Source organism: Gallinula chloropus (assembly GCF_964237585.1).
Source record: "Gallinula chloropus genome assembly, chromosome: 13".
In the NCBI taxonomy this organism is placed as follows: domain Eukaryota; kingdom Metazoa; phylum Chordata; class Aves; order Gruiformes; family Rallidae; genus Gallinula; species Gallinula chloropus.
In genome coordinates, this window is record NC_140098.1 from 21,745,047 (window position 1) to 21,770,152 (window position 25,106).

General features: G+C 60.4%; 2 protein-coding genes across 2 annotated transcripts; both read right to left on the minus strand.

Moving 5' to 3' along the window:
* Window positions 1–5: 5 nt before the first annotated feature.
* Window positions 6–10,536, minus strand: ELMO3 (engulfment and cell motility 3; the record flags this gene model as incomplete). Its single annotated transcript, XM_084270315.1, is given in 24 exon segments — window positions 6–985; window positions 1,182–1,262; window positions 1,457–1,539; window positions 1,793–1,897; window positions 2,105–2,217; window positions 2,341–2,504; window positions 2,581–2,717; window positions 2,927–3,035; window positions 3,520–3,624; window positions 3,859–3,990; window positions 4,156–4,278; window positions 4,603–4,653; window positions 5,203–5,281; window positions 6,023–6,174; window positions 6,283–6,382; window positions 7,152–7,321; window positions 7,789–7,839; window positions 7,931–8,003; window positions 8,622–8,662; window positions 8,751–8,836; window positions 8,839–8,917; window positions 8,919–9,032; window positions 9,035–9,079; window positions 10,471–10,536. Coding segments are annotated over 24 exon segments (2,472 nt in total). The 3' UTR covers window positions 6–772.
* Window positions 9,136–24,852, minus strand: E2F4 (E2F transcription factor 4). The gene is made up of 10 exons (XM_084270196.1): window positions 24,694–24,852; window positions 22,311–22,420; window positions 21,092–21,249; window positions 20,645–20,692; window positions 18,299–18,360; window positions 17,577–17,862; window positions 15,487–15,678; window positions 14,355–14,402; window positions 11,693–11,737; window positions 9,136–11,368 (listed from the first exon to the last, which is right to left on the minus strand). The coding sequence occupies exons 1-10, from the start codon at window positions 24,838–24,840 to the stop codon at window positions 11,253–11,255; spliced, it is 1,212 nt and encodes a 403-aa protein (XP_084126322.1). The 5' UTR covers window positions 24,841–24,852; the 3' UTR covers window positions 9,136–11,252.
* Window positions 24,853–25,106: the final 254 nt, after the last annotated feature.

The window sequence follows — 25,106 nt, forward strand, 5'->3', positions numbered from 1 at the left end:
TCCACGAGTGTTTATTGTCCCGACACCCGCGGGGCAGAGGCAGCGCCGCGCCCCGGTGCCCCGAGGGGAGCCGCAGCCCCGAGGAGGGCCGGGGGGCCGGGGGGAGGTAGCTCGTCGTGGTGCAGCAGTGCGGCAGCCGCGGGGTGCGAGAACCCGCCGGCGGCGGGGGAAGGCACCGGGCTGGGCGGCAAGGGGCGGGCCGGGGTCTCCTCCTCGGCCCAGGCACAGCCGCAGCCAGCCCCCTTACCCAGCCGAAGGGGTGGGGGGAGAGGGGGCTGGTTTCCCACACACACCCCTCCCACCCTGCCAGGGAGCGGCTGGCTGGGGCACTGTGCTCCGGAGGCGCTGCCTGCTCCCCAAACCCCGCAGGGGACGGCTGCTGTACCCTTTTCCTCTAGGGAATCTCCCTGAACTGGCCCGGAGAGCGAGACCTTTAGATTCGTACCTCTGTGGGGCTTTCCCCCTCTTATCCCTGCCTGCATCCTTGCCCTCTGCCCAAAACCGGGCTGGGGCTGGGGGAGCAGCACTACCCCACAGGGTGGCAGCTGTCTGGAAAGCAGTCGGGTCACCCCCTCGTCCCCCCTCAGACAGCAGCTTGTTGCAGGGCAGGGTGCAGGCAGGGAAGGGCAGGCAGTTCGCCCCAGGATGGGCAAGGTGCAGGCAGCTCCCAGCCTCTCCCTTTGGGCCTGGCCGGGAGCTCCTTTTTGGAGCAAAGAGCTTGATTTGGGGTGGGGGGGGTGGGGGGTTGGGGAGAAGGGACACAGGCAGGAGCTCACTGCTCTGCCTGGCTGAAGTCGTAGCAGAAATTTAAGTTGCTGGGGGGCTTTGGGATGGGAGGTGGGGTGTCGGGGATGCTGATGTTCTCCAGGTCCAGAAGCCGCAGCTTGAGCTCCATGGACAGCAGGACATCCAGGTCTGTCTGCGTTCGCTCGCTCGTCATCTCCTTGCCCAGCAGCACATTCAGCCCATCCGTCCAGAGGCAGAACTGGGGGAACACAGCATGGGTGACTGGCACCAAGCCCGGGGAAGCTGGAGAGCCACTGCCTGCCCCCTGACACAGCTCCCACCCTGGGGAAGCACAGCAGGGTGGGCTGGGACACACACACCACCCCCTTCCCTGCCTGCTGTACCGGGGCAAGGACATCTCCCCGCAGCATCCCTCCCCAGCCCTGGGAGCTCACCTCGTACCGGTTGGGAGCAATGAAGTTGAGGCAGTATTCCTCCGTGTCGTACACGATGGAGAAGGCCAGCTCCAGGACGTCCTGGGGGGACAGTATGGCACAGAGCTGACTTCTCAGCTGGACCCTTTCCAGCCAGGCAGGGTTCAGAGCGGGAGCTGCCTCCCGGGCTCCTCCTCCGCACCCCAGGAGATCCAAGAGGTCTCCAGTCACATCCAAACATCCATGAGACTACCCAGCCCCTCACTAGCTGTGCAATGTGGTGGGGAGGTGCTGACCTTGTTCTGCTTCCCAGAGCTCTTCTCCTTCGTGTGCAGACATTCCTTCCCCACCAGCAGCAGCTTCATGTCTGCCACAGGAACTGAGGCAAGCAGAGGAGCCGTGAGCCGTCCGCAGCTTGGTGGGGCTCAGGGCGCTCTGGTGTGCCCTTCTGAGAGCCGTCCTGCCCCAGCCTGAGCTCCCACAGCTCCCAGTCCTGCGGTGAGCACTGGGCCAGGCAGGGAGCAGCCGTGCGGAGGGGCAAGTCCCAGCTGAAGGCATCCTCAGCAGGTCACAGCTGAGGTGGGCAGAGGGCTCCCCTCCTTCCCCCCACCCCCTTTCTCCCCATCGCTTACTTTTCTCTGGCAAGCTCTCGATGGGGGCAGAGCACACCCCCTCCTCCACGTCCCCGTAGTGCAGCATCTTGTGGTTGGGTGACAGGCGGCAGTACCAGAGCTTGTCTGCAGCAGAGGAACCCTCAGCCTTCCCCAGCTGAGGTCCCCTTCCCCAGGCGGGCAGAGCTGCGCCCCATCAGCACCCCCCAGCCCACAGGTTAGCCCGTCGGGGGAGCCGCAGAGGTGTGGGACACGGGGACAACCTCTGCCCACAGGGACAACCTCTGCCTCCCCCCCAGCACCCCTAGGTGGGAGCAGAGGGCCGGCACTCACCCTGCCTGCGGCGGCTGCTGATCTTGCGGAACAAGGTGCCCTCGCAGAGGTGCAGCAGGCGCTGCTGTCGGATCAGCTCCAGGAGCTCCGGCTTCAGCCTCTCACGCAACTCCCTGGGGCGAAAGGCAGCAGAAGGGGAGCACAGACACTTCAGCTGACCTCCCCTGCCCCATAACAACCCCCCCTTTCCTCCCCCCAGCCCCGCAGCTCCAGCTTGCTGCCCGCAGCCCACTCACAGCACGGGCACAGCCAGCGTCTCCTCCTGGTGCAGCCGCTCCGTCTGCCGCAGCTTCAGGATCTCGCTGTAGTTCAGAGCGTTCACCCTGGTCTTGAATAGCTCCAGGGAGGTGGGCTTGAGGGACAGGGTCCTGGTGATCTGCTCCCGCACCACCTGCAGCACCTGCAGACCCAGGAGGTCACCCCCGGGCCGGTGCCACTCCCCAGCTCCCGCCGGGGTCACCAGCATCCCCTCGCACCTTGTCAAAATCCTCCTGGGTAGCGCGCATCTCCTTCCAGGTCTTGTTCACCAGCTGGATGCAGATGCAGAAGAGCTCTTCAAAGAAATGATCCTGCCCGAAGAACATAGGGTAAAAGGCCTGAGCCGTCTCCGAGCCTGCGGTGAGAAGGACAGGTGATGCCAGACTCCCCAGTTTTTCCAGGGGGATTTCAGTGTCCAGGAGAACCAGGACATTTCCCAGCCCTCCCCTTCTCCTGCTGTTGGCCACACTGGAGCCTGGTGGCCCTGCCTATGCAGCTCGTGTCCCCTGCTGCCAGCCAGCCCGCAGCAGGGCGGGAGGGGGACAAACCGGGGTGCAGACGTACATGGCTCTCCGACGTGCAGGATCTCACAGAGGATCAGGGTGAGCTGGATGCTGCTCCGGGCGAAGGGACACTCGTGTTTGTCTTCCCGGCTGCTGTTCTCCAGGACAAACTGAAGGAGACAGTCACTTGCATTACACAGGCTGCAGACCCAGAGGGCTGCCTGCCCCAGCTCAGACGCTCAGGCACCCCATGCTCCTTCATCAGGCTGTCCCCCATCCCTAACAGTAATCAGGCCTCCCCAAAACCCAGCCGTGGGTTCCTCCTTCCCCTGCTGCAGCGTGGGAGCTGGCCAGAGGCAGAGAGGTGGGAGCATGGCTAACGCTCCACAGCCCTGGCTGCTTGTGCCCCTGTGGGAACACAGCCCGTAATGACCAAGCTGGGGGCAAGAGACTCCAAATTACGGGGACCCTTTGGTGCTGCTGGCCTCAAACGGCTGCTCCTGCCCCCAGGGAGAGCTCAGCTCCATCTGAAACAGGGCAACAGCGGGACACCCACCCAGAAGGGACATCCTGGCCTGGGCTTGGCCAAGGACCAGTCACGAGGAAAGGAAAGGCACCGCTGGGGCTGGGAGCTGTCTGGCAGAGCACACGCACCCTGCTGTAGGCGTTGGGGGTGTGCCTGGAGAAATACACCATGTTGTCAAGGGCGAGGAGCCCCGGCGGGGCGCGGCGCAGATCCTCTCCTGGGTTGCTGTTGTTCTAGGAGGACACAGGAGGATGGGGTCTGAGCGACTGGAGATTCCTTCTCTGAGCAGCAGAGTTCTCCTGACACAGCCACGGGGTTTGTGTCCCGGTAGCTCCGCGGCACCCGGAGATGCTGCCTGCTGGCCCGTCGGCATCAGCAGGGACACCAGGCTTGAGGCAGCTGTCAGAAGGTGCCACTGTGGTGATGGACCCCGCGTGGGGCTGGGGAGGGGGTGCAGGGGTGCGCACCGTGAAGCCCAGCTTGCGGAACTCCTTGGCACACAGGGATCGCCGGCGCTCGGTGCTGAAGTTGCCAGAGGACGCCTCGTTCTCTGACTCAAAGGCCGTTTGGCGTAGCGACTGGAGGAGCTCCCGCTGCTCCTGGAGGGAGAGCGGAGACAAAGGGATGCTGGTGAGCCCCACACAAGCAGGGTCTCCTGGGAGGAACCAACAACGAAATCAAATCTGCTGGGTTCACCCAAAGGCAAACCCTCACCCAGGGCTCCAGAGATGAAAGAGACCAGGACAAGGAGAGCATTCCCAGACCTGGGAGTAGGGATCCATGGAGGTCCTCATGCGGCGCTCACACAGGTTGAGGCTGACGGACTGTAGCACGTACAGGTAATGGGCCATCTCATCCCCCAGCGGCTCAGAGCTGTGGACGATGTTCTACAGGAGACCGGGAGTGAGAAGGTTCCTCTGGGATGCTGCTCCCAGTTCCTCCAAGCTCAAGGCCCAAAAGCCAAAGCCTGGCAGGTCCTGCTGCTCAAAGGGGCATTAGGAAGCAGGCAGCTCCCCTCGGAGTTGGGCAAGAGCTGGGTGCACCCAACCACAGGCAGCTGGGGGTGGAAACCTGGGCACGTGGGTGCCAGTGCAGCAGCGCCCACGGGATGCATCAGGGAAGGGGTGTGGGGTGCTTGGGTGCGGGCAACCCAGCCAGGCACGGTCACTAGAGGCTGGGGAGGCCTGGCTGGCACAACCCCAGCTCCTCACCTTGTGGATGAACTGCCTGATGTTCTTCTCCTGCAGGTAGTCCATTATGTCCTAGGAAAGCAGGAGGCTGTGAGGCATCCCCCAGCTCGGCACGCCCCCATTTCCGAAAAAGAAAAGGGGGGCTCAAACAGACCATAGAATCAGAGAGTCATCAGGGTAGGGAAAGACCTTCAGGATCATCGACTGTCAGCCCTACACCACCAAACCTCTCAGCATCTCCCAAAGCACCTCGACTGCCTGGTTTTTAAACACCCCCAGATCCTGCCCCACCAGGCAGCCCGGCCAGGCTGTGTCAGTCCAGGGGAAGGGGCAGGGTGAGGACACTGACTTGTAACACCTCAGGGCACCTCTCCCAGCCCCACCAACCCAGAGAACGCAAACCCTGTGGCAGACCCCCCCCTCCTGCCCAAAACCCCACCGCAAGGGGCACCCAGCCACACCTGCCCACGATGGTCACGCTGCCACCACCAGCTGTGACACTTCTCCTGCGTCCCCCCAAAACTGCTCCAAGGGGCGTGAGACAGCTGAGGGCCCTGGGCAGCACACTGCCAGCGGGTGCACAGTGCCCCCCACCCTGCCATCCCCTGCGCAACCCCTTACCCGCCGCTCGGCGTCGGTCGCAGCCAGCAGCAGCGCAGTGAGCAGGGCCATCGCCTTCACCTGCAGCTGGGCGTTTGTCCTGCATGAGGATGATGAGGAGGATCAGGAGAGCCACCAGCTCTGAGGACGCTTTGCCCTCCCCAAGGCAGAGTTCTCTCCCTCCCTTCACTGTTGGACCACACCAGACACTGCTGGGGCACCCAGAGAGGCCAGACCCATGAGTGAGCAGGTGTTGACAGTGGGCACAAGGGGGTGACCGTGAAGCACCCACACATGGGTCAGGTATTGCCCTGCACAACCCCCGTGGATGCAGCACGGTGGAGCTGCAGGGAACTCCCAGGAGACCAGCACTCTCCTGCCTGGCAGGAGAGCTGGGCATCAGCCTCTCTAGTTCCTGGAAAGAAAACCTCCAAGCTGAAGAGGTGAAGAAGCTGGAGAAGAACGTGGGAACAGAGAACCTGCCTTAGCTGAGGGATTTAATGAACTCTGTTTGATGGGAATATGATGGGAATATGCTCCTGCTCCTAAATGCACAGGGGAAAGGGAAGGAAGAGCCAACGCCAGAAAAAAGGCTGGTCAGCTGAAGAACCACAGTAGCTGGACAAAACAGGCCGTGCATGAAGGCACCTGAGCTGGATCTGACAGCTTCCAGGACAGTCCATCCCTCCCTCAGCATCAGGGCCAGGACAGGCTGATGTCCCACAGGTTGTTGGGAAGGGGCAACACGGGGGTGATCAGCGAGATCCTCTCTACCACCTCCTCCCCAGTGGCTTTGGGACTGAGGGGGGGGTGTGAACACTCCAGTGGCCTCTCCACTTACGCCTGGAGGTGGGTGAGCAGACGGTCCAGTGTCACTTCTTTCCTGACCAACTCAAAGAGGAGGCGGCTGGTGGGTACCATGTTCTCCAGGATAGACAGGGAGAGCTGCTGGACAGACGCATCCATGGAGCTCGTGTTGACATAACTCACTATCTACAGGACACAAACCCATCCATCAGCAGCAGGCTGAGCTGGGGTGATGAGGGCGACGAGGAAGCCCAAGGAAGGGCTCAGGCTGTGGATGCTACAGAAGGTGTTTACCCTCTTGATGAAGGTTGCACTGAGAGTCTCCCAGGAAACAAAGTCGTGCTCCATGAGCTCCATGAAGGCCTTCAGGGTGTGAGCTAGCATCTCCCCTGTGCTGGAGGAACAGACGGGCAAATGCAGTGAAGATGGGCCCCCACAGCCCCTCCCAGTCACCACCATGAGCCAGCTGCACGTGTGTGGGTGCGTTAGAGAAGCAGAGAGGAGCACGCAGGGGAAGAAAGGAAAGAGACACTGTTGGGTAAGAGATTGGACTCTGACTTAGTCATCATCCCAGGAAGTCGAGGCAGGGGAAGTTCAATGGTTGCTGGAGAGCTGCATTACCAGGGTGCAAAGATCAGCACAGACCAGCCCTTGGGAAAGCCAAGCCACCCCAGATCCCTCCCCCCTGTTTCCTAGAGACACACACTGCACTGCATGGTTTTAGGCTCCTCTGTGAGACAGGAGCCCTGAGGAGACGCCTCCTCACGGCTCCAGAGGGAAGCAGGCACCAGTATTTGGCAACTGGGGTTTTGTTGAGCCACCTGCAGACCCCTTGCAGCTGAAACCTCAGGGCAGAGGGGTTATTCGGGGTGGTGGGAGTGAGCAGCAGCAGTGGCTCAGAGCATCGTGAGAGGTGTCCTGGCACTAAAACCCACATGGCTGCAACAGACCCAGCCAGGGAGGGGATGGGAGGGTCAAGTGTGGGCACATTCACAGGGACTCAGGACCACAGACCCCTGGGGACCTTCGTGCTACAGCACAGGGATCAGCAAGCCAGGGAGACGAATGGAGCCCACTCCAGCCCCCGGCTTGGAGCTCGGGCAGCATTAGCAAGGGAGAAGAAAAGTCACGAGCTGCAGGGAAAGTCCTGTCCCGCTACTCACGCGTTCCCTTCCTCCACAATGTGGAAGATTTGTTTCAAGCCATTCCTGTTGATGAACTCCTGAGCAAAGGTGACATCCTGGGAGAGGCCTGCAAGCTTCTTCAGCGAGTCAGTCTTCACATCCGAGTTGTTGCTCTGGATCCCGCTGTGCAACCTCTCTGCTTCTTGGTCCTACCAGGAAGGAAAGAATCAAGCCAAAGGGGCTCCCTCAAAAGACAGCAAGAAACTTGGAGGTAGAGCTGGAAGAGCTTAAGCACAAGTTTTGGAAGGAGGCTCAAGCGAGAGTGGCCCCGGTGAGGAGCTGGACCAAGAGACAGAGACACCAGAGCAGCGACCAGGAGGAGCTGAGGAAGGAGGTCGTGATGCTAAGAGCGCTCGATGAGTTGGCCCACACGTCCCAAAGCATCTCTAGATGGGTTTTTTTGTTTGTTTCTTTTCAAATTCCCCCAAGCTCTGCCAAGGGAGAATGGAGGTTGAGACATGTTCCAAGTTATTTCTGCCGGGTCTGAGGCACCAGGAGGAGCCGTTAGGAGCCAGAAGTCAGGGAGCAAGGCAGCGGCGGAAGGCTGGGAGCACCGCATCGCCCCCTCGCACCGCAGCACACGGCAGAGGAGGAGGTGGGGGGCAGAGGGATGTACCGGGGAGGTGGCCAGCCGCAAAATGCTCCCGTTCTTAATCTCCCCGCGGTTCTGGAAGGGGAAAGAAACCGGTGAGGCAGCCGAGCTCTGCCTCTGCGGGTCCGGGAGGAGGTCGGGCCGGGAGCGGAGCGGGGTGTCTCACCGACTCGGTGATGTAGGTCTGCCGCCCGTCCGCGTACTGCAGCGCGTAGTGCTCGGCGTTGGGCAGGCTCCACCTGCGGCAACGGGCAGCCGGTCACGGGGCCGTACGGTCACCGCCGGGACAGCGCCGGCAGCCCGGGTGCGGACAGTCCGGCCCCGGCTGTGAGCTGTCGGGACCCGGTACCGGGCTGTCCGGCCCCGGCCCCGGGCTGTCGGGACCCGGCACCGGGCTGTCCGGCACCGGTACCGGGCTGTCGGGAACCGGCTGCGGGCTGCGCGGCACCGGCCCCGGGCTGTCGGGACCCGGCACCGGGCTGTCCGGCCCCGGCCCCGGGCTGTCGGGACCCGGCTGTGAGCTGTCGGGACCCGGCACCGGGCTGTCCGGCACCGGTACCGGGCTGTCGGGACCTGGCTGCGGGCTGTCCGGAACCGGTACCGGCCTGTCAGGACCCGGCTGCGGGCTGTCCGGCACCGGTACCGGGCTGTCGGGACCCGGCACCGGGCTGTCCGGCACCGGCCCCGGGCTGTCGGGACCCGGCTGCGGGCTGTCCGGCACCGGTACTGGGCTGTCGGGACCCGGCCCCGGACTGTCCGGCCCCGGGCTGTCGGGACCCGGCCCCAGACTGTCCGGCCCCGGGCTGTCGGGACCCGGCCCCGGGCTGCCCGGTCCCGGCCCCGGGCGCGATACTCACGCGTTGCAGACGTCCTTGAGCACCGCGGCGAGGGGCTTGGTCTGCGGGCGGGAGGGTGGCCGTGAGCTGGGGGCGGGTGTGCGCGGGATGGGGGGGGTGGGGGGTGTTTTAGGGGGTGCCGGGCGGTACCTGAGGGAGGTCGATGAGCTGCGGGATGGCTCCCACCATCTGCACGGCGATCTTCACCACGTCCTTGGGCGGCGGCATGGCTCCCCGGCCCCGGCCCCGCTCGCACGGCCCCACGCCCCGCCGCGCCGCAGTTCCGGGTCGGCACCGCCGCCTCCCCGCCTCCCGGAGCGGCCCCGCCGCCGCCGCCCGTCCCAACGGCGGGGCCGGACCCAGCCCCGGGCAGAGCCCGGCCCGGCCCGGCCCCCTCACCTGAGCTGACGCGGGTTTGGCAGGTCCCACCCCCCCCGCCGGGAAAGAGCCCTGCCCGGGGGTGGGGAGCCGGCCCCCCGCTTTCATCCCCGCCCCGGGGCTGGCAGGAGCCGAGGCAGAGGCCAGGAGCTCTGGAAAGTTTCTCGTTTATTCACGCCCCAGCAGACACTGTACAAATATTACAGGCACGAAGAAAAAAAAAGTATAAAAATAATCTTTATATAGGAATCCAAAGTTCATCTGCAACTGTGGATCCGGCGCTGGGATCCGTGTCCGAAGGCGGCTGAGCGGCGGCGAGCGCGAACGCCAGGGAGGAGGCGAAGGGCCAAGGCAGGAGGCAAAGGGCTCGAGCTGCACCCACAGCACGGAGCCCGGCTAACACACGTGGGACCCTGGGGTCGGTCGGCTCCCGTGCGAGGGAGGGAAGGTTCCGGGACGGGCTGCAGAGGGGCTGGAAGTCACACACACCCCCCACACCCCGCAGTGGGGTCCTGCAGTGGGGCTGGCAGCAAGTGCTGCCACACGAGCGGCCTGTCCTTCCTCTGGGATTCCTTCAAAGAGGATGGTGGTGTTTTCGGGGCTGCAGAGAGGAAGAGCTCTTCTGGAGGAGGCTCACACAGAACAGGGCAGCCCCCCGAGCCGTTCCAGGAACGCAGGTCCCAAGCACAGACTCTTCTCGCCTCTGCAGGCTTCAAGAACTGAAGACTTGACATCCCTTGTTGCTGGTGCTCCAGCTGGTTACGTGGTTCACAGGCAGCTGAGCAGAGAAGTTAAACATCAGTGGGGTACGTGGATGGCTGCAGCTTCCTCTCTGCTCCTGGCCCGGGCCTCTCTTTGGCGGTTTGTGGAGCTGGAAAGGCAGGAGAGCTGCTACCGCTGCGTCGGCAGGAAGATGTGCAAAACCAAACACACCCAGACACGGGATCTGACCAACCACCAAAGCCAGGGCTTGCAAAATACAACACCGGTGTTTTACTCCAGTTAAAATGCACCAGGGGTCCAAGAGTGGCACCCTCTGGTCATCACACCGAAGCCATGGGCATCCCTTCTGCCACCAAGCCACGGAGAAAACCCCGTGGAAAAACACGACGCAGGGGAAACGTCACAGCAGGGAGCGACCTGCAGCAGGATCAGGAATAGGGAGCGTGGGTACGGGCACTGGAGGAGCAAATCCAAATATACAGAAAGCCTGATCCTCAGCAGATGCTACAGGAGAAAAAAGGTGGGGGAAAAGCACTATTCCAACAACATCTATGCAGCTTGTCACAGCACAGTACTGCTGGGTCGCTCCTGCTCGGACACCTTTCAGACAGCTAAACGCTCAAGTGCAATGGTGGGAGAAGACAGCTAGTTGGGAATATGAGCAGGCTCTGGTGTACCTGGAGTGCCTTACAGGCACCAGCTGGAGCAGTCTTATCCTTTCAAACATCTCTTCACTCAGGCAAAGACAGAAATCAAACAAACCACATACTGGCACCTCTTCCTTAGCCCTGTAGAAACAGCACAGCTGCTGCACAAGGAGCTGGGGCTCAGGCATCTGCACGCCACTGAACGCATCCCCAGCGCTCCTGCTGATGCACAAGCAGGGGAGTACTTGGCTCCTGGGTCCTACGAGGAACTCACAACTCCTGAGTCCCACCAGGAGGCACAGCTGGCTAAAAAAAGTGCTTTTTCTTGCAAAACATACTACCTTGGTCTGGAGTCACTGGAAGAATCGGACACTTTGGTGCCTTTTTTTCCCCTCCCCTTCCTCCTTGCTGTCATTCTGAGCTGTAACCACCCCAGTCTGAGCCGCTCACGCCGAGGAATCGAGCGAACTACCTCTGGGCTTGTGAACTGACCACGCTACGGGGGCTCCTTGGAGCAGCTGGTACCTAGGAGGTGCAAAGTGCCTCTAGGAGTGCAGGAAAAACCAAGGCATGCAGATTTCAGGAAGCTCGGAGAGGCACATGGGCAAACTCTACGGGTGAACTGGGAACACTCAAAACACAGACCCTTTGAAGTGAGGCCCCGGGATCCAGTGGAGAGAGAGACTGCGGCGGGGAGAGCGGCGCTTGCAACAGAGGAAGAGGAGGAAACTACAGGGAAGCTCCCAGCCTGCAAGTCCACATCTTTTGGTTCTGGGTCCATAAGGAAAGCATCTCTGAATCGCTCACTCATCGAGCTCTAGCACAAGGGGAATCCAAAAATAGACCCTTTCCAACGAGTTACGGAGCGGTCTGTGCTTCCGAGGCTCACGGCCGCGCTGAGAAGTCAGAGGTTGAGGACAGGCACGTCAAAGAGGTCGCAGACGCCTTCGCTCTCGTCCAGGTTATAGATGTAGTCGTGATCTCCAGGCGGAGGGGAGAGGCGGAGCAAGGGAGCGAACACTGGGGAAGGAGAAGCCCAGGCTTGGTTACAGAGCTCAGCACTCCCACGCGCAGCCCAGCGGCAGCGCCAGGAGAAGGCTGCCTCCCACGGTCTTTATGCTCGGTTCAAATCAGCCTTGTGATAGGGAAGAGACAAGCTCTCCTGGTCCTCACACCTCTCTCAGGGACTGGCAGGACAGTGAGAGTGGGGACTGTGTCCAGAGCCCAGAAATGATGAGGGGGAGCCCATGGTCGCAAGGCTGTCAGCTGGGTAAAGGCACACGCAACGGTCTCCCTCCCCACAAAGGCCACATGGAAGGGGAGGGGGGAGATTCAAAACCTCACCTTCAGATGACATCAGCTCTTCCAGCAGCTCCGAGTTCATACATTCTGGGAAGAGATAGGCACGGTTAAGCAATGCACCCTGCCTTCCCAGCCTGTTCCTGCCTGGTTCCCCACCCTTCCCAGGGTGCTCCTCACCCAGGTTCTCCCTTGCCTAAGGCACAGTGCACACAAACTCGGGCCTCCTGCCAGGGGTGAGGGGGGGGACCCGTGTCAAGCACTTCAAGCTACGTCAAGAAACGCTGCAGGAGGTTTCTGCCAGCTCAGCTCAAGCACACACTGGTCTCTGTCACACAGCAGGCTGTGCCTTAGCCCTGCACCAGCACGTGAGCTGGTGCCCTATGCTCTTCCAAAGGGAACTCTTCAGCACACACCTGAAGCTGAGTTGGCAAAGCCACCCTCAGTTACCCACCAGCTCTGCTAAGATGGGGGAAAACATTAAAAACCAAAATGAGCTGTTCCAGGAGCAGCAGAACTAATGAACCTCCAGTTTCCTCCAGACTTGTGTCCTTTGTGCCCCTGATTTGCTCCCCTTTGTGCCCCTGATTTGCTCCCCTTGCCCCGTGACTACACTGTGGCTAACCCAGCCCATACCCTGACACGTTCACTGCCTGCTCCCGAGCTGCACAACCACCCGAGCTCTGTGTACCCTTCTTAAGGAGCCCTCAAGGCCACTCTCCACTCCCACACAAAACCACAGAACTAGCACTTCTCTCTGAATCCTTACCCCCTGCTAGCAGGCTCACAAGGCGCTGGGAGGGTAGAGACAAGCAGCCAGATGAAGCTCACACAGGCCAATCTCTCCTCTCTAAGCAGCTGAGCCTCCACAAGTAGCTTTCCAAATGCCTCTGGCACTTCACCCAGTTAAGCTGTAACTCACTAACCGGGCTGGTGGTACCCACATGGGAAATGAGCCTTCACAAGCCAGGCTCCCATCAGCCCATTCTCAGGACGTTTACCCAGAGCAGGCTGCTGCTTCCTGGAGGACGGGATCTCACCCGCCTACCTCAGCGCCAGGAGGGGGAGCATTTCCACACCAAGCAGCCAGGCAGGACTAACACCACCTTCCATGAACGGCTGAGAAACGTAGAACCCACGTTCTCGAGTGCTGGGTCCAGTTCTGGGCCCCTCACCATCAGAAGGACATGGGGGTCCTGGAGCAAGTCCAGAGAAGGGCAACCAGGCTGGGGAAGGGGCTGGAGGGCAAATCCTCTGAGGAGCGGCTGAGGGAGCTGGGGGTGTTGAGCCTGGAGAAGAGGAGGCTGAGGGGAGACCTTCTCCCCACCTCCCCTGCCCTGCCAGGAGGGTGCAGAGAGGTGGGCGATGGTCTCTTCACCCAGGGGACAGGAGATGGGACAAGGGGCAATGGGCTCAAGCTGCCCCAGGGCAGGGGCAGATTAGATATCAGAAACAAATTTTTAACTGAAAGAGCTGTCAGGGCCTGGCACAGGCTGCACAGGGAGGGGCTGAGTCATCATCCCTGGATGTGCTTAAAAAAAGGGTAGATGAGGTGCTCAGGGATATGGTTTAGCTCAGGATGGGAACGGTTGGACTTGACCTCAAAGGTCTTTTCCAGGCTGGGGCTGGTAGATAGAGCTTAATAACCTGTCCTGAATTCCGGGCTTTTTTCCAGGATACCAGTTTAAAACAAGCAGTTATTAAGCACCCAGTTAAGAGAGGAAGAGCTCCAGGCTCTTGCAGCTTGAGCTGCGAGCCATAGAACAGCCACAAGCACCAGGGAAACGCTGCTGGGATGCTGTGGGGAAGGGAGGCTGCACGGAGTGTGCTGCCAGGCCTGCTCCTCCCAGCTCTGCAGCGACGCTGCTCGTGTTCCACACCCCGAGCTCTGCCCCGGGAGCCGCTGGCAGTTCCACAGCGGGCTCAGAGTGAAGCTCTGACTTTGCCATGTGCTGTTGTCCTTCAGGCTGGATCTCCCTCCATCCTCCCCATCAGCAGGACAACACAGGACACACTGCTGCAGCCGGCAGACGCGGCCTTGTGCCGGCGCCCACCCTGCGGCGGGGTGACGCTGCCTCTCCTGCACAGAGTGTGGCTCCTGTTTCATGGCAAATTTACTCTTCAGACACACTCAGTCATTACTCAGAGCTCATTCTCTGTCTACAGCAAGGAGGAGAGGTGATCCCCCAGCCGTCTGTGGAGCCCAGGGCTCCCTGCACACGTGTGGGATGGCTGCACAGCTCCTGGCACTGTGAGCACTCAGCTCTGCCCGGCTGCAAAGCCTTATGACAGCCCTGAAGGGAAAGAAACGTGCAAATAAAGAGAGTTTCCCAGTTTAAGCTTATTTTAGACCAAATTCCTTCAGCACTCCTGGCTGTGGGCCTAGAGCCTGGCCCACCATTAGGCAGGGACACTCCTTGGGCAGAGGCAGAACTCCCAACACAAGTAACGGGATCTCCTCCCCTGCTGCTCCAAAAAGACCAGCGTGGAGAAGGGAAGGCCCCTGTCTACACACCACAGGGCAACAGGCAGACACACAATCAGAAACCTGTAATTTGAGGAGTGCCTAAGCAGAGGTCTAGCAGCCACCAGCGACCACAAGCGCTTCACAAAGCCACAGCCCCAAAAGGGAGTGAATAAAACCAACCATCCCACTTCTGTGGGTAGATGGGCACAGAACAAAGCTGTGGCTGGGGAGTGAACATACCTCTTGTTGGATCAAACATCTCTGACAGCTCTTTGGGAAGTTCCAGTACTGCAAAGGCAACAGACAGAAGGGTTTGCATTGTGACACAGAGAGTCTGAAAGGCTTTACAGCCTCATCACCTGCTGTCCTCCTCATGCACCCAAACCACCCTGTGCCATCCAGGAATTCTGCTCCCACAGCCCTTATTTCTGCAGAAACTCCACTGCTAAGCTCCACTGCTTTGACACAGAGCTGTAGGAGCCCTGGGACACGAACACCTTACCAGGGCTGGCAGCTCTGGAGCCCGACACGGCGCTGGCACCCGTGCAGCACCCCCACATGTGGGGTGAAGGCATGGCTTCTGTCAGCTGGGGCATGGCCAGCTGTAGGCACGTGGGAGGCATAATCCCACAGCCAGGGCTGCTCCAAGATTGGGGCAGATGGCTCAGGCTTCTGTCACACACATGTGCCAGCAAGAGCTAATGCCAGTGAGATTTCCTCTTCTACCCCTGGGTCTCTAAGCTGGAGGGTTCCTGCAGGCATGGCCAGCTTCAAAACCTGGAAGCAGCACATCTTACAGAGAGGGTGCTGCGCTCTCCCTGGGCCAGCCTGCCCTGTTCTGGCAGAAAGCTCCACAAAGTTCCTAGCTTAAAGCCCTGTCACATCAGGAAGCTCCCCAAATACACACCCAGAGACCCCTCAAGAACACAAGATGGCTGAAGACAGATGAAGGCTCTCTGAGTAAAGGAGGACAACAGAGCCCAGAGCTCTCCTAATAAAGGGACACTCCCCACAAGTTACAAAGCTGCTCCCAGTGCTGGCTGGAAACTCTATTTCCAGTCTCAGAATGTGGACATAGCACTGCAGAAGGGACTGCAAGGGAATAACCCCACACCCCACAGCAGAGGAACATGCCACGTGAGCGTCCCTTGGAGATGTCCCAGGACTGGTGTGACAGACAGTGTCAGGACACTAGATGTGACACAGTCACCTTCTCACTGGGCTCCCTGGCACCCTCACAGGGAAATGCCTGCTCATCCCCCACAGAACCTGCCTGACACCAAAGGCAGAGTGGAGTCCAGCTCCTTCCCCTTTCCCTCGCCCTGGGCAGTGTGCCCTGGGGATGTCAGGTGAAAGGGGGGTGCACACTCACTTCCTGTGGGGTCGGGCTTGGCGGGCTCGAAGGCGGCGGAGGGGCTGGACGGGACGGAGCTGCTGTCCAGCGAGGCAGAGGACTGGAGGGGCTGGGTGTCCAGCCCGGCCGGCTGCCCGCCCGGCGCCGGCGCGGTGCTGAGGGGCTCCAAGTCGCCGCCGGTCTTGGGCTCTGCTGCTGAGACACTGGATTCTGGAGAGAGCCACAGACACACAGGGCAACGTCACCTCCCACCAGCCCCCGAGCAGGCAGCTGCAGCGCTGCCCTTCCTGCTCCCACCCAGCCAAACTCCTCAGCTGCGCTGCAGAGCAGGCTGGGTGGTGCCAGGCAGCACACACACACACACACACACACCCACACCCACACCCACACACACCCACACACACACACACACCCACACCCACACCCACACACACACACACACACACACACAGACCACGCTCTCCCAGGAGTTAATACAGGCCAGCAGCATGGCTGGAACGCTGGGGGAAGTTACTATCCTCCTGCTCCAGGCTGAGGCTGCACTTGGAATACTGTGTCCAGCTTTGGCCAGCCCCCAGTCCAAGCAGAAGGTGAAGATCCAGCTGAGGGCTACCAAGATGGCCAGGGCTCTGTGGCACATGGCTGGCAAGAAGGGGTGGGGGGAGCTGGGCTTCTTTGGTCGGGCAGAGATACACCTAAGGACAACCTAAGAGCAGCTTCCAGCTACCTGGAAGGCAGTTAGGAAAACAAAGAGCTTCCCTGTGGTTCACAAAAGGCATGAGATGCAGCTCAGAGGATCCAAACACCAGGAAAAAGGAATTAGCTGAGTGGGTGCTGCAGCCCTGGCAGAGCTCTCTGGGGAAGCTGTGGATCTACACCACTGGAGGCTTTCACTTTGGCTGGACAAAGCCACAGCCAGCCTAGTCTGGTATTCTGACAGGGTTTGGGGTGTTTTTTCAAACAGAGTTGAACAGGAGACTTGAGAAGACCCTTTCACAAGCTTCTGCTAGCCCACGAATCTGTGTGATCAGTCTCTCCCCCACACTGCTCCCACGGGCTGGCACTACCTCAGGCATCAGGAGCCAACTGCATCCTTCCTGTTAGCAGGTCCAGTCCATCCCACTAACCCAGACAGAGGTGCCCCTTTCCCAGGAGCTGATCCTCTCCCCTCACAGGATCAGAGAATCATCAAGGTCAGAAAAGACCTTTGAGGTCAAGTCCAAGCATCAGCCCTACACCACTGTACCCACTAAACCAGCTCCCAAAGCACCAGTCTGGAGGGACAGCGACTCCACCACCTCCCTGGGCAGCCTGTTCCACCTTTCTTTTGGTGAAGGATTTTTTCCTAATATCCAATCTGAACCTCCCCTGGTGCAACCTGAGACCATTTCTTCTCATCCTATCGCTTGTCACTAGGGAGAAGAGCCCAACCCCCACCTCACTATGCCTCAGAGATTTTTGCTCTCAAGTCCTGTCAGCATTGTTGGATTTGATCTTTCTGCTATCCTAGTAAACTGTCCTTATCCCAACCCACGGGCCTTTGGTTTCTTGGTTTTGGGGTTGTTATTTGCCCCTTCCTTTTCCCTTCCCTTGCCTCACCCACCCCCCTCCCTTGTCCCCCTGCTCTTCTCCTTTAAGGAGCAGGCAGCTGTGTGGATCTCAGCTCTCAGCCGGGGTAAAACCACAACAAACTCATACAGTTGGCCCTGACCCATGGACCCAGCCTGAGCAGGTCCCTCTGCAAAGCCTCCCTACCCTGGAGGATGGACACTCCCACCCAGCTCAGCATCCTCTGCAGCCTCAGCGTGGGCACACTGCATCCCTCCTGCAGATCCTCCACACGGCTGTGGACCAGGAGTGGCTCAGCCCTGGGGAACACCACTGGTGACCAGCTGGGTTGAACTCTTCAACCCAACTCTTTGGACCCAGCCACCCAGCCAGTTTTCTATCCAGCAAAGCACGTGTGCACCCAAGCCACAGGCAGCCAGCTTCTCCAGGAGAACACTTTGAACCACGTCCAAAGTCAAGGCAGACAACATCCACAGCCCTTCCCTCGCCCCACAGGCAGCTCACCACCCTGCTCCTGCCTCCTGCTGCCTCCCTCTCACCTGTGGCTGCGGCTTTCTGCGCCGGAGGGCTGCAGTCCTGAGTGCTGGTGGGTGTTGGTGTGGAGGGCTGGGTGCTGCTGGGAACAGACGCCTCCTGGAAGTGGGTGAGTGGTGGTACCTGTGGTTTGGAGGGGGTAACTGCCTGGCACTGAATGAGGTCTTCAGGGGGAGGGACGGGGAGTATGACGGGAGGAGAGCTCCAAGCATCTTTGTTGACTAAGAGAACATCAATGGGACCACTGGTGCTCTTCAGATGGATCTGGTATTTCTTCTGCCCATTCAGGCCCTGGGAAAAGTCAGGAGCAGAACACAGCCTCCCATGAACCATCCCTTCCCACCAGACAGGCATCTCCCCGAGGCGAGAGGCGCTGTCCAGACAGTGCAGCACAGCTCCACACACAGTTCCCCAGGACTACATCTCCTCCCCTGGTGCTCCCACAATTGCTCATTCACCTCCAAACAAGAGTTTCCCAGGAATAATTCATTATCTGGAGCCGGTTCCTCCATCAAACTCCCCACTGCCAACTCCCACCCCTGCTCTGACACACGCACCCCCACACACCCCCGCGCTCTGCCCACGTGCCAGGGGCTGGAACTGGATGATGTGGCAGGGGGGTTGGAGCTCTATGATCCTTGGGGTCCCTTCCAACCCAGACCATTCTATGATTCTATGATGTCTGAAGGCCCTTCCAAGCCAACCCAGCCTGGGACCCACGCCTCACCTCAGGGACAGGAACCTCCAGCCGCGTGCCTGACGGGGCTCGGATGGCGAGCAGGGTGTCTCCTGTCAAAACACAGCACTCAGTGGGGACAAACCATGTGGGTGATGGTGCAGCAGTGCTGAGACCCCCTCCTCAACCCCCCACTTCCTGCGCTCCTGCCCAGGGGGGATTGGTATTTACCCCCCCACTGAGCATATCACACCACTCTCAAGGTGCCCAGGGCACAAGGAACCTGCCGAGTTTCTCTCAGAGAAACCCTGGAGGTGTCTTAGCAGCACCTTAACAGGACTGAGACTTTTCTCCCACCCCTCAGAAGGCATGGCTTGAATTCACCCTCCAGTAGAACCCAGCCCTGAAGGAGCTCCCCCACCCCTCTGTCACAAGCTTTTAGTGTGAAGTACAAACAAGAGAGCCCACAAACTCAAGAGAGCCACGCTGCCAGCAGAGAGACAGGAGCCATGCTGGAGCACCTGAAACCAGCACTGCCCAGTAATGACACAACAGTCACAGGCTGCCAGGCTACAGCCAGGTTTAGAGAAACAGGAGTGGAGAGATGCCAGTGCTGTGAACACCAGACCGAGCAGCCAGCAGCCTCCACAGGGATTAAAAGCACCACAGGGTATGTCAATGAGATGAGACCCCTTTAACAAACCCCCACTTCAGAAAAACATTGATAAAGGACGTGAAAAACATGTAACAAAGCTCAAAGGCACGAGTCTGTGCTTCAAGAGCTGCCAGCTGCACCACCACAGGCACTGCATTTCTCTCTCCCCTGACAGCTACAGCCTGAACACCCACAGGAACACTGCACAGTGTGCTTCCACATCCTTCTGTGCCAAAGGCAGCACAGTGACAGGTGGGAGAGCTACATTTCCCAGTCACTAAAAGCTAAAGTCACTAAAAGCTCCCTTTTTTTGTTGTTCTGAATTAATCCAAATAATGAATTCCTGTCTGACAGGAGTCCAAGCACAGAACTTGCTTTGAGGAAGCCAGGTCAACAGTGGTCAGTAGGAAAAGGCAGGAGCACCGCTGCTGAAGAACACATGAGTCCAACAAGGAACCTCTGCACTGCTCAGGTGCTCGGGAGAGGGGGACAAAAACAAGCCAAAGAGACACACTCATCCCTGAAACCCCAAGGGACAACACAAAGACACAGACCCAGCCTCTGTTCTAGAGGGAATGGAGATCCATGCCTCGGGCAGAGCTAATCACCACCCCTTTCAGGGAGGTCTGACTTCAGACAGAATCACAAGGTTGGAAAAGGCCTTTAAGATCATCAAGTCAGACCCAAAGCTGTTCACAAACCCAGGTGTGATGCATGCAAAGCACTCAGCAACCCACACGACGACGAGCTGTCTGCTGGTCCCCAGCAGCCCCGTCCAGACTGCCACGAGTTATCTGGCCCCAAGCACTGTCAAACTGAAAACCCAATCCCTGCACCCAAAAAGGCTTTAGCTTCAATCAGAGGAGACAAAGCAGCAAAGAGGTGGGGGTGATGTGCAAGTTGCCAGCAGGAACTCGAGCAGCATCAAGCCTGGTGAGCAAGGAAAGCACAGAGAGGCAAAGATGAAGAGCAGAAGGGCTGAGGGAGCCCAGGGCGACAGGAGTGCTTGGAGGAGAGGAGGGGAGTCAGTCAAGGGCAAGGTCACACGTGGCTGGAGGGGGGCAGGGGAAGTAGCTTCAATCTCTGCTCTAGGTGAGCAGATGCAGGGTGCAGGGGGTAAGTGTCCACCGAGGCAGAACGGAGCTGTGACTCTGCACCGCTGCAGCTGAGAAGCAGTTTAGGGGCTGTCGTGCCCCATGCTGGCCCCAGGGGATTTTTCTCTGCTTTTTTCTGGGCCTACAGCTATCAATCAAACCAGCAGCAGAGAAGAAAGAGAAAGTCCCGAGGGTTTTCAGCACTTCTGCCCCAGAGAGAAGGAGCAGAGGTGGGTCTTCTTGCTCTCCAGGCGCCCCAGGGCTGTAGGCAGGCAGTGCACAAGGGGTGTGGGCATGGCAAGCCATGTATCCCTGCTGTCCTGCTCTTCACTACCTGCCTCTGGCATTCCTGTTGGTACTGGGGACAATGCAGCTGAGGGACTGCTTTTTATACCATTCTCCTGCTTAAACACACGTTTCTGATCAAATTTGTTTCCTATTATTAAAACATTGTCCACCTAAGCCCTCAAAATGACAGGCTTCTAACACAACACACATACCCCCACGTAGCAACACCCAGCAACAAGAATTCCTTAGGAACAGCAGCTAATTCCCCCTAAACAAGACAGAGAAACCACCTGCCCCCCACCCACCCCAATGGTGAGGAGAAAGCCACAGCATCCTCAGGACGCAGCACTGTGCCCTCACCTGTGAAGCACTTGCAGATATCTTCATGTGTCACATATGCCAACGTTCCTGAGGTTAAGGAGAAAGGCTGCAGCTTCCTGTGAAGGCAGAGAGCTCGAAAAGGGCACCTGGTGCTTCCTTCCTAAGCACCAGGAATACCACTCCCAGGAGGCTCTCTGAGCTGCCATCCCCAGGCAGCCAGGCTGCAGGAGCAGCTCTGCACTGGAGAAGGTGGCACCTGGGCCTGGGGGAGAAGGGCTGTTCTCATCACAGCAAACATTACACTGGTTTTTCCTTCAAAAAGCCAGATGAGAAGCTGTGTACCCCAGAGAAAGCTGCTCCAGGCTGGGCACTTACCCTCATTTCAGAGGCAGGCACTACCCCTCTGCCCTGTGCCCAGCCCCCTGCTTCCCAGCCCAGCAAGCCAGCAGAGTGACAGAGGAATCCGTCTGCACAAAGGATATCGACTGTTCTGCACGTCTTCTGTGACATTTTTGATGCTCTGCTGAACCCACATCTTCTGCTGCTCCAGCTCCTGCTCCCGCTGCTCCAGGTCCTCTATGTCTGCCTTCAGCTCGATCAGCTTGTGAGCGATCTCACGCGTGTTGCAGCCAGGACCCACCCCTCTGGGCAGGGCAGAAAGGAATGGCATGGGTCAGATTCACAGACCGGGCACAGGGGGGGTGGCAGGGACCTCTGGAGGTCACCCAGTCCAAGCCCTGCCAAAGCAGGGTCACCCAGAGCAGGACAGTGTCCAGGCAGGTTTGGGATCTCCCCAGAGGAGGAGACTCCCCAGGCTCTGGGCAGCCTGGCCCAGTGCTCAGGCACCACAAAGCAAAGGAGGTTTTCCTGTATTGGGATGGACCTTCCCGTGCTCCAGTTTGTGCCCACTGTCCCTTCTCCTGTTCCTGGGCACTACTGAGAAGAGTCTGGCCTCCACCCCCTTGACCCCTACCCTTTATTGGTAAGCATCAATGAGATCCCCTCTCAGTCCTCTCCAGGCCAAGAAGCCCCAGCTCTCTCAGCCTTCCCTCACACCAGAGACATTCCAGTCCCTCACCATCCTCACTGGACTCTCTCCAGCCACTCCCTGTCTGTCCTGGACTGGGGAGCCCAGCACTGGACACCTAACTCCATCTGTGGCCTCAGCAGGGCAGAGCAGAGGGAGAGAACAGAACCTCCCTGGACCTGCCAGCCACACTCTTCCCAATGCCCCCAGGTCCCATCGGCCCCTTGGCCATGGGGACACAGCACTGGGCACGGAGTTTGCTGTCCTCCAGGACTGCCAGGTCCTTCTCTGCAGTGCTGCTCCTCAGCAGGTCACCCAGAGCTGTGCTGGTGCTGGGGGTTATTCCCCCATGGGGGCAGGACCCTACACTCACCCTTGTTGAAGAGGAACCTGATGAGATTCAATCAACTCTGGAGTCAATCAGGACCTCACTGGTCTCATCAAGACCTGTCCCAGCCTCTCAGGGAGGCTCCACCTCCCTCACTGCCACCCCTCTCACACATCAAGGCCAGATTCCCTGGAAAGCTTCATCTGTACCCATTGAGATCCCCACCTTCAGACACCATAACATTTGGGGCATCTTCCTCTATCCCACAGACAGCACCTGTAGCATTTTAACCCCAGTGTCACTTAGACCTGGACTAGAGGAGCAGGGCTTAGCCCATCTCTGCCACTCACTTCCACTGGATGCTGTTCTTGGATTTCTTCTCGATCAGCCCGATGCCCTCCAGGACATTGGTGATGTCGTAGATGCGCCGCTTCTGTCGCACAGCCAAGGTATCTGCAGCCTGCAAACAGGTCAGGCACTTAACTCCAACCTCTCCCTCAGGTTCTGCTCCTCCCTGCCCGTCAGATTAACCCCTGGCCAGGTGCTCTGCTCACCACCTCACAGCTCTCTTGTCCCAAACTACCACCAGAAGCAGCCTCTGCCCTTCCGTTCCTTTTCTTACCCAGCAACCTCCTGACTAAGCACAGACCAAATTCCAGCCATCTTGCTCCTAGAGGGTCCTAAAAAAACCCCATATCGTTGCTTCTCTGCAACAAAGGAATGCTGTGAGACACTGCTCTGGTGGCCTAAAATCTCAGTGCTCCTTCAGGGTAAAAGCTGGAGATGGGCAGAGGAAGGTGGGGACCTGTGTGCCTGGTAACAGCTTAGCCAGGTCCTCATTCAAAAGATCCCTTCTAAGTCAAATCTGATGCTGCTTGGTAGAAAACAGACGTGTTTTAAGACCCACCTGCTTGGAAGGCAGTGGGAGGAAAGCCAGCACGGCTGTAAGGCTCCTGAGCAGCCCCTGGACTTCCCTGCCTCACCCACAGCATCAGGTTTTGGGACAGACTGGCACATGCCAACACACCTCCTTCCACTGCCACATGGCACCCAACCAGCAGCAGGAGCTGCATGGGTGCTGCACGGGCACAGCCAGCACCAGCAGCACCAGCAGCAGCAGCACACACAGAGCAGCCCAGCACAGCAGTGACGTTCCCTCCCGCCTGCCAATACCAGAGCGGGACTCCAGAGACCCCACACGATGGGTCCAAGCACACCAGCAACCGTGGATCACACTCAGTGGGCATTTCAGGCAGGAAAATATCGGTCTTCTGCCCAAATCCAAACAGAAGACAGTTTAGCAGAGCAGAGGATGGAAGCCTCCAGCCAGGAGACACAGCCAGCTCTGGCATCTCCAGGTCTGCTGCCTGGGAAGGGTCAGCGTGCACTCCCACGCTGGAGGGGTCGGTATAAACCGCAGCAGAGGATCTTCACCCACAGAGGAGTCTTGGGTTTAAGGGCTGAGTGTGCCACAAAGGCTGAGGGAAAGGTTTTTGCTTCTGGGTGAAGCTCTTAAAGAGGCAGAAACAGTGGGGTTGGCAGGGACCTCTGGAGATCATCCAGAGCAGGGTCCCCTCGAGCAGGCTGCGCAGCACCGTGTCCAGGAGCACGGGGCTGGAATGTCTCCAGAGATGGAGACTCCCCAGGCTCTCTGGGCAGCCTGGCCCAGGGCTCTGCCACCCTCCTCATGTTCAGGTGGAACTTCCTCTGCTCCAGTCTGTGCCCACGGCCCCTTGGCCTGTCCCTGGGCCCCCTGAACACAGCCTGACCCGTTCTCCTGAGCCCACCCCTCAGGGGTTTCTCAGCACTGAGAAGATCCCCCTCAGGCTTCTCTTCTCCAGGCTGAGCAGCCCCAAGTCCCTCAGCCTCTCTTCATCAGAGAGATGTTCTAGTCCTCTCAGCACCTCCCTGGCCCTTTGCTGTGCCCTCTCCAGGCGCTCCCTGTCCTTCCTGCCCCGGGGAGCCCAGCCCCACACACACCGTTCCCGATGAGGCCTCCCCAGGGCAGCACAGAGCAGAGGGGCAGGAGAACCCCCTGCCCTGCTGCCCACACTCCTCCTGACAGCCCCGGGACGCCGTTGGCTTTCTCGCCTCCAGCCCCCGCTGCTGGCCTGGCTCAGCCCCGCATCCTGCGGCTCTCCCGGGTCTCCTCCACAGCTCTGCTCCCCGGCGGGTGCCCCCAGCTGTGGCGGGGGCTCTTCTTCCTCCCCCCCCGAGCTGTGCCGGCCCTCGGTGATCCCCCGGGCACGTCCCCGCAGTGCCGAGGCGCCAGGGACGGGTCGGGCCGCGCCGCCCCCCCCCTCCCCTCCCCGGCCCAGCGCGCAGGGGCCGCGGCTCCCCCAGGGCCCCGACGGGACGGGCCTTACGGTACCGCTGGCGGAGCGGCCCCTCGGCCCGGGGCTGGGCGGGGGGGGCTCCGGCCGCAGCACATCAACGCTGGGCAAGGTCCGCGGGGGGAACGGCAGGGACCGGAGCCCCCGCGGCGCGGCCCGGCAGCCCCGCGGCTCCCCCCGCCCCGGGTCCCCGCGCTTCCCGTCCCGGGGGCCGCCCGCAGAGCCCCCCGCCTGCCCTCGGCAGCCCCGCGGCTTCCCCCGGCCCGGGTCCCCGCGTTCCCCGCCCGGGGGGCCGCCCGCAGAGCCCCCCCCCCAGCAGCCCCGCAGCTCCCCCCGGCCCGGGTCCCCGCGTTCCCCGCCCCGGGGGCCGCCCGCAGAGCCCGCCCCGCAGCCCCCGCACCAGCTTGAGGTCGAGCACGCCGTCCTTGGCCTCCTGCAGCAGCGACACGAACTTGGTGGTGAGCAGCCCCAGGCTCTTCTCGTGGCGGCTGGGCGCCCCCGCAGCGCCGCTGCCACCCCCGGGGGGCTGCGGCCCGCACTCCGCCATCTGCCCGCCGCCGGCTCCGGCCCCGGCCCCGCCGCGCTTCTTCCGCTTCCGGGCCGCGGGGCAGGACGGGACCTTTCCGGGGCGGGTGGGAAGCGGCGGAGCCCGGCGGCGGCTCCCCGAGGGGACCGGCGGCAGCGGGGCCGCCCCCGGCGGGCTCCCCCCTGGGCCCCGCGCTCCGTCCCGCCCCGAGACATCGCGCCGCCCGCGCCCCCGCGGTGCCGCGGCTTCTGCCGTTCCCGGGCCCGCCGCCCCGCTGTCCCCTTTGG

Coding starts and splice junctions, on each gene's coding strand:
- E2F4 (XM_084270196.1), bottom strand. CDS start 24,840: ATGGCGGAGTGCGGGCCGCAGCCCCCCGGGGGTGGCAGCGGCGCTGCG. Junction 18,361..20,644: donor TATCTGCAAGTGCTTCACAG/GTGAGGGCACAG, acceptor GTGTTTTGACAG/GAGACACCCTGCTCGCCATC. Junction 17,863..18,298: donor TGGAGGTTCCTGTCCCTGAG/GTGAGGCGTGGG, acceptor GACTTTTCCCAG/GGCCTGAATGGGCAGAAGAA.